We start from the raw sequence: 13533 nt of genomic DNA, 5'->3' as shown, positions 1-13533 counted from the left end.
ACATTAGTTAACACGCCATGAGTTAACATGAACTAAGATGAATGTATGTTATTTAACTTAAATAACATTAACTAGTGTTAACAAAATAAATACCTGAATAAATACCTTAATAAATGTACAACTAATTGTTTTTTTGTGTTAGGGCTGGGCGATTTGGCGCATAATTAAAATCTCGATTAATTGGACATTGTAATTTGTACAAAATTACAAACACAATTGTCAATTGTGTTTGCCTTCACAGTTCACTGACAGGTTTTGTCCAGTAAATGTGCTCACATATTACAAGTGAGATATTTTTGAATGCAGAGTGCATTACTTGATTTTAAAATAACCGAAGGAAACACACACTATCTACTATATATGATTATTTATTGAACATCAATGTTGAACATCTGAAATTATAACACACAATGTCTTAAACAAACCTCTTTCTTATTAAACTTTTTCTTATTAAAAAGTGAAAACAACTAACTTCAGCGTCTGCATCAGCCACAGCGAGGGCTATAGGACTGCAAGACGGCGGTGCTTGACCGTAGGCCCTATCATACACAGCGCAATAAGGCGCAAGATGTGTTAGGTGTGATTTGTTGCCCTTTTTAGATCAGCACAACCCAAATTCACCCCCGTTTTGCACCACATGGTTTAAATAGCAAATCCATTTGCCGCTTTGTGGACTCATGGGTGTTCTATAAATTAAGGCCCTTTCTGGCGTGTTGCTATTTTAAGTAATTGAAATAGACTGCACAATTGACCAGCTGAAAGCAGGTCTAAAGTCCAGCGCTGAGCGCATTAGTTGTGCACCTTAAACGCCTACACATTGCTTGATACAAAGAGAATGCACAGCAATACACAAATATCTTTACAAATAATAAAAAAAAGTATTAAAATATTATATATATTTTCCACATAAATATAAAAACACTGCCTGGCCTTCTTCATGTGAGGGGGTATTTTTCAGGTTATTGATGACAATTTGCTTTTGTATAATGTTATTATTATTAGCAGTATTATTTAATATATATATGTTCATGTTTGTTTTAATAAAAACAAGCTTAGATTTGTCCACCTGTCGGGTTTTTTTTGGTCTGCATCACCACATGGGGCATAAGAACAAGACGTGTGTTTGGATATGACTGTTATATTAGAACTAAATTTAGAAATAGTTTTTAAACAAATCTTTTAGCTTAAAAAACAACATTAAATATGTAGGCTAATGGAAGTCTTCAGTCATGTGCATATAACACCTTTTCCTTATCCACGGAGGTAAAGGAGAAAAAGTAAAAATGAAGAGAAAGAGAAAGTAAAGAGACCGAATGGAGGAGGCTTATTCTTTATCCTCGCGCTGCAGATGGTCTGTTTAACTTTTCTCGCTAGTGAAGCGTTCAGTTTTTTCCCTTTCAAAGTCCGCCATGTAAATAGTAAATGCACCATGGCACTGCACAATTGACTCTTACAGGGAATGTGAGATGAGACACTGATTGGTTTAATGCACTTTATGCTTAAAACACACCCATAACTCATTAAGAGAAAAAGCTCTACCCTGTTAGATCATGTGCCATGGCGCAGAGGGTATTTTCCATCCTTACAAAAGTGAAAGTAGATTATTAAAATAGAGCCCCATATGTGCGCTTGACGCAGATTGCTGATTTTTATTACTTTTTGATTAGTCGCCCAGCACTCGTTCATGTTAGTAATTACATTAACTAGCAATGGACCATTTTTTAAGGTGTTACCATTTACAAAATTAGTAACTAGTCAGTAAGAAGTAGATACTGGAATCTGACTTCTGGTCCACAAACAAATTAATTAGCTTCATGCAAAGCATTTATGTTGTGTAAAGAATGGAAATCTAATTAAATGTGGCTTGTCCCCTGAGTGAAAACAGCTACAGGCTTCTCTGAGTTGGTGGTTTTAAGTACGTAAACAAACAGCAACTCAACAATCTTTTTTAATTCAGCTACTAAGTCAATGACTATTGAGCAAAATTAAAGGGATACTTCACCCAAAACTTAAAAGCCAGGCACTATTTAGGGTGAGCCTTTACTGCTTTCAAACCTTTATGAGTTCCTTTCTTCAGCTGAACACAAAAGATGATATTTTGAAGAAAGCTGGAAACCTGTAACCATTGACTTTCATAGTATTTTGTATTCCTACTACAGTAAGTCAATGGTTACAGGTCTTCAGTTTTTTTTTTTTTTTTTAATCAAAATATCTTCTTTTGTGTTCAAGGTTTGGAACCACTCGAGAGTGCAGTATATAATGAGTAAATTATCCCTTTAATTATTATTGTAAATTAAATAATCATTGACATTTACCAGTGCCTCTAAACATGCAAATTCATGCTTCAGAATTAACCTTAGTATTAAAACACATTTTGGGTTCTATTACAAGGCATCACAACTACAAAATTAGTAATTAATCATAATCAAATAATTATTATATGCATACTATCATTTTCTCTTTCTTTTACCTGTAGCCTGCAAATAAGCAGGTGTGTGAGGATGAGACCACAACTTTAGGGGTCCGGGCGCAGGACCCGAGCCCTTGCGCTTCAGAGAAGACTCTTTTAGGCTGGAATGCTGCACTGAGTCCACCTGTTGCAGAGAAACCTCGCTGGTACCTTGGCCGACAAACTCCAGCTCAGCTTGTACCCATTGAGATCACAGGTAAGGTTGACTTAGCATATTACTGAGTATTCATCTATCTTAGAATTTAACAAATCTGGACTGTTTGGAGATTTATTTTATGTTGATGAGTACTTTGGTGCTAAATGATTGACAACGTTTTAACAGTTATTAGTGGTACTGATGATTTCTATGAATGATATTATTAGATGAACATTTTTATTATGTACCACTGGTGTTCTGTTAAATTTGGGAAAGAAATTCAGGCATGACATACTGTAACAGTAGTGTTTCACCAACAGGAAATGTCATTAAAATGGTTCTAGTTCATTTGAAATAGTGCTGGATGTTTTTGATCTTGCAAATCATACTTATCATCAGCATCATCACATACAACCCCATATCTATTCTATACTTGTTCTCACCCAAGAGCTAGCATAACTTAAAAGATTGCTTGCATTCATATTTTATGCATTTACTTAAAGGGATAATAGGAAAATAGAAAAGTTGCTGTTGATTTACTTACCCTCAGGTCATCCAAGATGTAGAAGACGTTGAGTTGGGACTGTGGTTTTTGGTTATTCATAAAATGTCAATGGCTACCAGCACCCAAAAAAATTAAATACTAATACAGATAAATAAAGTTAATAGTCATGGCTCATGATAATACATTAAGGTTTTATTAAGCAAAATGAATTAGTCTGTGCAAGAAGCTGATGTTCATTACTTAGAACTTAGAAAGGGACGGGACACAGGTCGCTGGTTGGCCATTGGGTTCTATTGGTCGGGCTAGTTGGTTTGGTTTGTTCCAAACATTGCCTCTCATTGGGTTAATGTTGGAGCTTGTTGGCTTGATTTAGGATGTTGTATCGGTGTTGGTTATTGTCTGGAGACAGCGCTCTAATTGGTTTTTCGGCAACGAATCAGAACATGTAATAAAGTAATAAAGTAGCAAGTAAACAATTCAAGCTAAGAAAGGTAACAACCAGGTTGCATTTAATTTCTCTACATGTCTGAAATATGTGCAAACAATATGGATAAATTTGCACGAGGAAATCACTTAATGGACGGCATGGTGGCTTAAGCCTGATTTATACTTCTGCGTCAAACACCGGCGTATGCTACGGCGCTGACGCATAGCCCTTCGCCGTGGCCATCGCCGTCACTGACGTGCACCCCTCAAAAAATGTAACTACACGTCGCAACGACGCGTAGCGTAAGCTCTGTGATTGGTCGGCTTGGTAGCGCTGACGAGTCTGGGTGGGACCGAGAGGTGCGCGAATGGCGCGACGCCGCGCGAGTGATTGTTTACAAGTGTGGAGTCCCGTGAAGGAGCTCCGGATGGAAAGTTTTGTTTTGTGTTTACCTCATAGTTAAAGTTGTTGCACGTCCGCCGGTTCCTGCCTCAAAATGAGCGAGTTTGAGCCACTTGTACACCCCGGAAGTGTTCAGGAAATGCAAAAAAAGTAGCGAAGAAACTTGACACAGAGGAACATTTACACCTCACTGCCAACTAGCGTTTCGGAAGTGTTAATGCAGACCGGCAGAGACAGCGCGCAGAAGTATAAATGCACAGCCACGCGCGTTGCCTGCGCCGTGGGTTACGCCGGTCACCTGACGCAGAAGTATAAATCAGGCTTTAGAGCTTTGCACTGTCGACTCACAGCAGGAAGGTTGCTGGTTTGAGTTCCGGCTGGGTCTATTGACATTTCTGTAATAAGCATGTTCTCCCCGTTGGTTTCCTCCAGGTGCTTAGGTTTCCCTCCATTAATTGAATAAACTGAATTGTCCGTAGTGTATGCGTGTGATTGTGAGAGTGTATAAGTGTTTCCCAGTACTGGGTTGCGGCTGGAAGGGTGTAACATATACTGGATAATTTGGAGGTTCATTCCGCCGTGGCAGCCCCAATTTAATAAAGGGACTAAGCTGAAGTAAAATGAATGAATGAATAAATGAACGAATTAAGTTATTGTTCCTTATACCAATATACTGTACCAACCTGTGTGATGACAGTTCAGACCAATGTGCTTCAGATGATGTCTGAGTGATACAATTTGAGAAAAAATTATTGAATTGCTCATTAGTTTTTCCAACAATGCATTGTGCTATTGTAGTTAACTACAGTACTGTCCATGCAAACTCTGGTCCGGTTCACTTCTGGTGTGAATGCAATTGTACCAAATAGCGGAATGAATCACCAACAGTACAACAAAGCAGCGATTTCATAACGTTCAGTTATGTATGTGTGTGTGTGTGTGTGTGTGTATCACGTACTGTACCTTGGTGACAAGCAGGACTGTGCCAGGGCAAACACAGTGATGATGTCTGCTGGTCTCAAAAACAGCTTCTGCATACATCGTGTGATGTTCTGAATGTTTATAATATTTTTGCGTCAGATAGGCGCTAGTCGCTTTCTGTATGTCCAAAACCAAAAGATTCTGTAAAAGAAGAATGACCGCAATGTGCGAACGTCTTTCCATTTTGGCACTTTGTTTTCGTGTCCGTCACCTAGCAACAGCCGTGCACAAAACCTTTATTAAACCTTTATTAAACCTCAAGTCATTGACTTTTTTCATGAAACACTAAGGAAGGACCACAGTTTCAGCTATTAGTCTTTAATGCGGTGCTAAAAAGGCATCATGGATATAGATTAATAGCAAGTTTTATTTTGGGATGAACCCCTTATTTTATCTCTCAAACTGTCATTAAAAATACATCAGCTCTCTTGATGTAGCGGTGCTCTTGCTCTCTTACCTTCTCTGTGTGTCTCACAGCTGTCCCACACCCATCTCTTTAAATATCTCTCTTGACTACCTTGCTGTTCCCCTCTCTGGCCTAGACATAGTAGAGAAGTGGTAGGATCTGTAAACACAGATAATTCTGTGCTTGGCCAGCCTCGAGTCTGATTCCCAAAGTAGTGCTGCTCTTCACTCGCTAAAGATAATGAACAGGTAGCTGTTGCCATGGCAACATGCAGCTCTCCCTCCTTCGCTTTGCTAGGAGGTGCAGAAAAAGCTGCATAGAGTGAGAGACAGACAGAGAATGTGAGTGAGTGAGATAGAGAGAGAACTGTAGCGGTTGGGTGGGAGTAACAGGGATGGATGAAGATTTTTTCACCACCTTTTTTTTTTTTCATGAATGAAACCTGTCACATGTTGGGAGGTAATGAGGTTTCATTGGGTGTTTTCGCAGAGCTGTTTTCTGAGAAACAAAAAGGGTATGCATGTAAAGAACATAGTGAGAACTGGGCTTAATTAGCACATTATGTTCAGTTCCTTTCATCATTGTGGAACGGTGGACCATTTATCACAGCACTCCCTCCTGCACTGAGTGTTTAAAAAATTTAAACAACTAATTCAGTGCAGTTGTTGAAAACACATCAGCATTGTATTGTCCCATACAAATCAAAGAATGCTACATAGATCTGCCATTGAATAATGCTTTGCTTAGTCAATATCCAGCTCTTATTTTGATGTATTATCCAGTGTCCATTGTCTGATTTCATTTCTTCAGATCAATCAGGCACCATGATTCAATCTCCAGCTAACCATCTATCTCATGTTGGCTACTGCTTTTTCCATAATGTACTTTTTCATAGATTTAGCAAATTGCTTGTCATTGCCTTTACTTAAGTCTGATTAGGAAGTCATGGCTTATGCTTTTCAGTCAATCATAACATGCAAAGAATAACATAACTTCTATAATAACCATTAATTAAGCATAATTTATTTATCTGAAGACTGTCAGTTAGCCTGACAGTTGGTATCTCATATCTCGCCTCAGGCCAGAGCTTTGATAAGCACGCCGCACGGCACAGCGAACTGCGGGCCACCATTAGAACTGATTCAGCGGTCAACCCAAAAACCATTCGCCGCCCGAGGAGTGTGGTTGCAGGCCCTGATGTCACGCTGCACTGCCAAGGTGACTAAAAGGAAGTTAGAATGTAAATAGCAAATAAATGGGAAAAGGACAATGGGCACTGACCAATCAATTCTACCAGGAATAATTTGTAAATCCAAAGTCTAATGTTTGACTTGCCACACAGAAGATTTTCAGTTTTTTTGTCAGCATTTATTTTCACACAGATTGCAGTTTTAGATTTGAATGTTCTGAATTTAGAGTCTTTACAAATTCATCTGAGTAATGCAACTTCTTTTTTGAAACATTTCTTTTCACTTTGTCTTTAGGCGACAGCAAAATTCTTGCTGTTGATTTGATACAAGGTGCCTGTTCCCCTGGATCATCTCAACCTAGATCTTTGGAGCCTACCACAGAGAATACAGGTCAACAGCATATTCCTCTTCGAAAGACTCAGAGTGACCTGGAGTACAGCATACCCCCATCCCCAAAGACCCCATCAGGCATGATGGATCATGCCACTCTAATGTGCCCAAGCCCTTCCTGGAATGGCCCAAAAGGTTCCACTTTCTCTCCCTCCTGGAATGACTCCTACAACTATGCCTTGGTTACCAGCCCTGCTTCCAAGCAGCCAGTGACTAAAACTGGAATGTTAACACCTGGAGGTGATAGGGGTGGTCTAATTTGTCCATCTCAGACTAGTTCAGGCCTCTCCATGAGTTCAGGGTCACACTCCAGTTCTTTCACCTCCATCTCTGAACCATGTGGGCACAGAGTATACACAGTGTCCACACAGGGGAGTGGAGTTGTAACAGGGAAACGGAATGAGACTGAGGTGACAGCTTCTACTGCAGTCACAAGAAATAGCAAAAGTGAGCAGGAAAAGAGATCAGCCCGATCCAATGTCTTCAGGTTCCGTGAGCGCTCACTTTCAACACCAACAGACTCTGGATCATTTTGCTCAGCAGATAATATATGTTCTCCAGGCGAGGCTGTCTCTGGGGTTCCAGAGGGTGAAAGTTATGCCTTGCTTTATCCGAGTAACAGCTCGGAGGATAGCACGAGCACTGATAATGTTTCTGTGACCACAGGTTCAGACTTTCTTCCTGATGGTCGACTAAGGTCACGGTCACGCAGTATCTCACTAAAGAAATCTAAAAAAAAGCCACCACCTCCTGTGCGTAGTGTATCTCTGATGAAAAACCTATCAGAAATCAGAGGAATGGGCTCCTACCAAAACGAAGGGCACTTCAGGGACGGCAGACCTAAGAGTCTTTTTATTCCTCGAGATATTCAAGATTCATTCCAGCCTGAGTTCCTAATTGCCAAGCCTGATGATGACACAGATCAGGCTCATAGCAGCTTAGAGACATCTTCTGATATTTCTCAGCCTGCTGACAGAGAAACAGAGCTCGGGTTTCCTCCTCACTGGCAGCTCAATGAGTGGAAGTCCAACAATGATCCTTACCGCTCATTGTCAGGTTCAAGCACAGCCACAGGTACCACAGTCATTGAGTGCATGAAGGTGCGAGGAAGTTCAGAATCTCTGAATTCACCCTCAACATCAAGAGCCACATCCCCATCTCAGATGTCAATTGAGGCTGAGACCAAGGTATCCCCTTTTAAACCACCATGCCTCTTGTCACCATCCAGTGGCTACTCAAGCCAGTCTGAAACTCCAACCCCAACTATATCAAACACCCTTCTCACTGGACCTTCTCCAGTTGGCTGCAAGATGCGGCCAAAGATTCCAGAGCGTAAATCTTCCTTACCAGCCTCTGCAAAGGACAAATCACGCTCACGTCTTTCATTTGAACTACCTGCAAATGCTCAATTGGATCTGTCCTTTGTCAAACCCAAGCCTAAAGCCAGTAGACGTCACTCTGACACATCTACAGCCAACAAACCAGGTAAACTGAGCCCCAGTCAGTCTTCACTGCCTATGGTAACCACAACAGATTTGCGAAACATCCGCCTTCGTTCAGTAAGCCGCTCAGAACTTGAGGACAGTCCTGACGGCTCCTCTGACATTATAGAAGAAGAACAAAGTCGAGATCTCAGCCCTCCTATCACACCCTCTAATACAAAACAGCCAAAGCCACCAGTAGCAATGAAGCCACCTCTCCCAAAGCGACCCGTAAACTTAACACTTAAATCTCCCTCATCCTCCCCATTGACACCTGAATCTCCTCCATCCTCCCCTGTGGACCGACCTATGCCTGTTGGTAATATTTATATGGTTGTAAGGAAACCCAAACCTAAAAGACCAGCTCAGGCATCACTCAGCACATCTGCAATAGCCACACAAGAGCCCATCCGCAGCCATGTATCTACTTTTCCAGAGTTTGACCTAGAGCATGGGATTCCCATCGAAGAAGATCTTCCATCCCCAAGTAGCCCAGAAAGGGAGGATAAATGTAAAACTCTTCCAAGTAGAATGACAATATCTTGTTTGGCAGAATTAGACAAAAGGAAGCCCAAGGTACCACCACCAGTACCAAAAAAACCCAGTGTCCTTCTACTTCCCTCTCCAAGCATCCAGACCAATGGTGGGGCAGAGAGGCAAACTCTACTTTCAGAAAGCATCTCTCAGTCACCTACCGGTACATCAGCATCTGAGATTGAGGGAGATTTGCTTAAAGATGAAGAGGAAGACTATTCTGCCAAGCAAATTTCACATGAAAACCACCAAATTCCTGAACTTTATGAGACCTTTGGGAACGAGGAGAATGATGTAGTAGTTGAAGAATACAGTTCAGAAGACAGAGGTTCTCATCATTTTATGGAAAGGGAGACACCTCCAGCAGAGATAGTAAAAGGTTAAACATTTGCTTATATTTCCATTTATGCTTGAAATAAATGAAATGCAATCTATGTTTGTTAGTTTAAAACTAAAGCCATTTTTTTTGCTCCACAGAAATTTACACAGAAACAGAAATATTGGAAGAGAACATCTCTGCAGTTGACAAAACTGAACTACACATTACAGAGGAAACAGAGGATGAAGTATTTGTCAACACACCCACAACTCACACCACTGAAGATCTCTTCACCATAATACACAGGTATATAATTTGCAGTTAACTTTCATTGAGTTATTCCTATACTTGATGTCAGGGGCCATGTCTTCTAATGCAGAGGTCACCAAGTAGGTACTTGATTATTTTGTAAACAAATAATAACTGTCAAAAGTGTTTGAGTGCGAAATTGAGTACTCAGTTTTGTATTTCTTTAGCTGATTTGGACATTAGATTTAAGATTTTAGAAAGGGATAGCTATAAGTAAAGGGATGCCCTTGCTGAATAGGTGTGTCACAAAGAAGTCAGCACAATAATTTACCATAGTGATTAAGTGTCCCCAGTCCTGTTCCTGGAGAGCTACTGTTCTGCAAATTTTATCTCCAATCAAACACACCTAAACCAACCTATCAATGTGTTCAGAAATACTTCTTCACACCTGAAGTCAGGTGTGTTTTAACAGAGTACGAAGTAAAGTTTGCAAGATGGTACAGTAGCTGAGGAGTAAAGATGGTCACGGTTGCTGTTATTCTAACATTTCTATTGTTCTGCCTTTCCTAGGTCAAAGAGAAAAGTTCTTGGTCGAAAGGAACCATCAGATTCTTTTGGAAGAAGTCAGTGTCTGGTCTCGCCTGTGAAAAGCAGTAGTACAGACTTCAGAACTCTGGGCCTTGGGACTACACCTCGGTCAAGCTCACGAAATGAAAACTTTATGGCTCTCCTCCAAAAGAGGAGCAGCAAAGCTAGCAGTGGGACCAGAGTTTCTGCCATGGAGTTGCTGAAGAGCACAAACCCTTTGGCACGACGAGTCACGGAATTCTCTCAGTCACAACCAGATGGGAGCGCAATGAACACACCAAAACCATCTTCGCAGGACCAGTGATTCTACTTGTACGGAACCACATGCTGGAAATCAATATGGCTGGATTTCCGTTATGCTCCACTGTCCATCTAAATGGTTTCATTATCAAAGACCTTATGCTGAAGGACTTTAAGTGGTTTTGTGTTGTTGCGTTCAGGCAAGGGGATCACATTTGATGGTTTAAAATTGTAGAGGAGTATAGACGGTAGTAAAGGAATCTGAGCCCGCCACTGCTGAAAAAAATTCTGGTGTAAAAATCTGCAATTCTGGGAATATGAAAGTGAAACAACGTATTTTCAGACTTTTTAGGACCCAGCCTATATTTGTGGCCAAAGCATGCTCTGTCCATTTCAGTGGTGGACCATGAAGTGTCTTAGTAGGATAATTGTGTATTAAAAGACTGCACAAACTCGCACAGACAGAGGAGTGTAAACATTCCACAGAGGTTGTAAGCAAGGTCTGGTACCCCTTAAATTGAAGCACTTTCACCAGTACAGGAAGTAGTTTACAAGACAAAAAGCTATATTTGTTATTTTCTTTGTTTTTTGTTTTTTTTTGCTTTTTAAAAGATATGAAAGGCCATATAAATGTATTATTGAGTTTATTTAATCTGTACAAATATATGTATACTATATATATATATATATATAAATATACACACAAAAATGTAACTGCTTGATCAAAAATGCAAAGAAAACACAGCTTTTCCTTACTGTGACTATTCTTGGGAAACTGCCTATTATTTTATAAGCTCACAGCACACAACGGATTGAAGTGGTCATATTGAGCCATCATCATGCAATATACCCGAACCCACGTCTAAAGATCTTCCCGCACTGCCAGAAGTGTAAACAGACAGCATATAGCTATGCTTATGCACAGCACAAATCCACAACAAATCAACATTCACAGAGAAAAATTAATCTTTTAAAAGGGTAATTGTGGACGGTACAAAAATTGAGGGAACAGCACAGAAAGGGGGCTACAGAAGAAGGACAAGTAATTGTTACCATATGCTTATTGGTTTTGTTCTGGCAGTCATTCATGTCAAATCTCTCAGGGGTTTCTTTGCAACTCAGGAAACCCATCATGGCTACTGATTCAATTGTATTATCTCATAAAGTAGGGCTGTTTAACTCTGTTCCTGGAGATTTACCCTTCCTGCAAAGTTCAGCTCCAACCCTCATCAAACACACTTGAACTAATTAACTAGGACCTGAACCAGGGATGCACTGATCCCAATACTTGGATGCTATATTCTGTTTAATTCATAAGCCAACAAAAGCCATGACGGTAGCCTATTAAAAGGCACTAGAAAGTTGTCATGTAGGCCTACTATATCCCAAACGTTTATAAAGAAAAACTGGCCTCAGATGGTTTAGTTTAGTCTGCTTCAAATCTGCAAGAAAACAACATTACAAAGTGTGAAACACTTTTACGAAGCTTAAGACAAATTTACATTTTGGAACACATTTTTACCTATCATAAGACACAATTACAAACGAAAAAGCGATTTTATCAGTCCCGAAAGAAATTCACAGTGACAGACTCTTTACGGAAAGAACACATGAGCAACTTAACGTTGTTTGGAGTTCCTAAAGGATGCGGATGGAACCAGGCGGAAACACCAGACATACTGCATCAATGTGTTCAATATTTTAACAAGGTCCACTCATACGCTGTTATCGTGGGCATAAGGTCAAGATTGCGAGCGAAGTGAATGGGGGGGGGGAGGGGGGGGGGGTGTTTGCACGCTAAGTAAAGAGCTTTGGGGATGGTTGCGTGTTGGTTTAGGGGGTTAACTGAGTAACTAAACTCAACCCTAACTGGTGACCGTGTTAACTGGTGTCCCTTTCCAGATGTAAACTATTCACACTTGCAGATTGGCAGATTAGTCACTTTTTCACAGCAACAAAACATGCCCATACCAAATAAATATTCTCATTACTTGGTGTCAGTTTCATTGTGAACATTATTGATTTTAATATTTGTGTGGCAGAACAGTATATAACCAAAATTAACGTAAAGATATAATTATCATTTACATGTCATCATTGGGATTTGAATCCAAGTCAAAAAGTTCAGCACGACTATTAATCAACCTATCTAACCAAGCTATTTAGGACTACATTTGAAAGTCGGTTTTGTTATCTTTATCAGTCAACATATGTTGTGCTTTGGTTGTGCACTCGTTTAAACTTGTTTCCTTGTACTTGCGTTTACATGTTCCTACACACTCTCACGCTGATATTTTCTCAGAATAGCTCTAAATGACAAAACAATGTTTGATTGCAGTTGGTCAAACCATGATTTTTGTAGTTGCAGACTCATGTTTACATGTGCTATTGGACTCGTGTTAACCTTTGTCTACAAAGTCACACACAAGCTGATATTTTCAGGTGTGTGGTACATTACTTTTCCGTAAAGAACCTGTCATTGTAAATTTGTTTCGGGACTGGTAAAAGTGTTTTGCGTCTTTTTTTTTTTTTAAATGTAAATTTGTTTCGTCCTTGGTAAAATTGTTTTTCCTATGTAATTGTGTCTTATGAAAGGTAAAAATATTCTTCAAAATGTAAATTTGTCTTGAGCTTCGTAAAAGTGTTTCACACTTTGTAATGTTGTTTTGTACTTCCAGGCCACCCTAAATATTGGTAGCATATTACAGATTTCAAAGAAAAATCTTAATATTAAAAAAGGTAACATAAGCTGGACCACAACAGATCAATTTCATAATGAATGCTCAAATACTGTAGCCTAGTTTACGGCAAGCGTCATGTTTTAGTTAGATTGTCTGTCATATACAGCAGGTCAAAATGTGTGTTATTTTTATTAAAGAAGAAATATATTTTACTGAGTTTATCACTAAAACTAAACTGCATTATGTTTAAAAAATAGCACCCATCGTCGGGATCGGATCTGTTTCAGTCGATACTCAGAATTTTGGTATCGGGAACGGTTCCAAAAAATGATGTCAGTGCATCCCTAGCATGAACAGCACTTGACAATTACAGGCAGGTGTGTTTGATAAGGGTTGCAACTAAAATCGGCAGGAAGGGAGATCGCTGGGAACAGGGTTGAGCAGCCCTCTCATAAAGAGATTTGACTCAACAACACACAGTATAGATAGAGATTTGCTGAGGCCTATTTAAAGTAAAGCAGAGCTGATTCAAAC

General features: G+C 39.9%; 1 protein-coding gene across 13 annotated transcripts in view; it reads left to right on the top strand.

Annotated features, from left to right (window-relative positions):
• Window positions 1-11070, top strand: part of nhsl2 (NHS-like 2) — a 155426-nt gene extending 144356 nt beyond the window's left edge. For 7 of the 13 annotated variants that reach the window (XM_009303449.5, XM_068222725.2, XM_073907327.1 and 4 more), the window contains exons 4-8: window positions 2477-2666; window positions 6408-6545; window positions 6812-9301; window positions 9400-9547; window positions 10061-11070. In XM_009303449.5, coding sequence (XP_009301724.1) covers window positions 2477-2666; window positions 6408-6545; window positions 6812-9301; window positions 9400-9547; window positions 10061-10382 — 3288 coding nt within the window. In that variant the 3' untranslated portion in view covers window positions 10383-11070. The remainder of the gene's footprint in view (window positions 1-2476; window positions 2667-6407; window positions 6546-6811; window positions 9302-9399; window positions 9548-10060) is intronic. The other 6 variants (XM_009303450.5, XM_073907323.1, XM_073907326.1 and 3 more) reach the window with 1 other exon arrangement.
• Window positions 11071-13533: the final 2463 nt, after the last annotated feature.

The sequence above is a fragment of the Danio rerio genome, chromosome 7 (assembly GCF_049306965.1).
Source record: "Danio rerio strain Tuebingen ecotype United States chromosome 7, GRCz12tu, whole genome shotgun sequence".
NCBI lineage: Eukaryota > Metazoa > Chordata > Actinopteri > Cypriniformes > Danionidae > Danio > Danio rerio.
The sequence above is the reverse complement of the archived record's forward strand: the minus strand, read 5'-3'. Positions and strand labels throughout refer to the sequence as shown.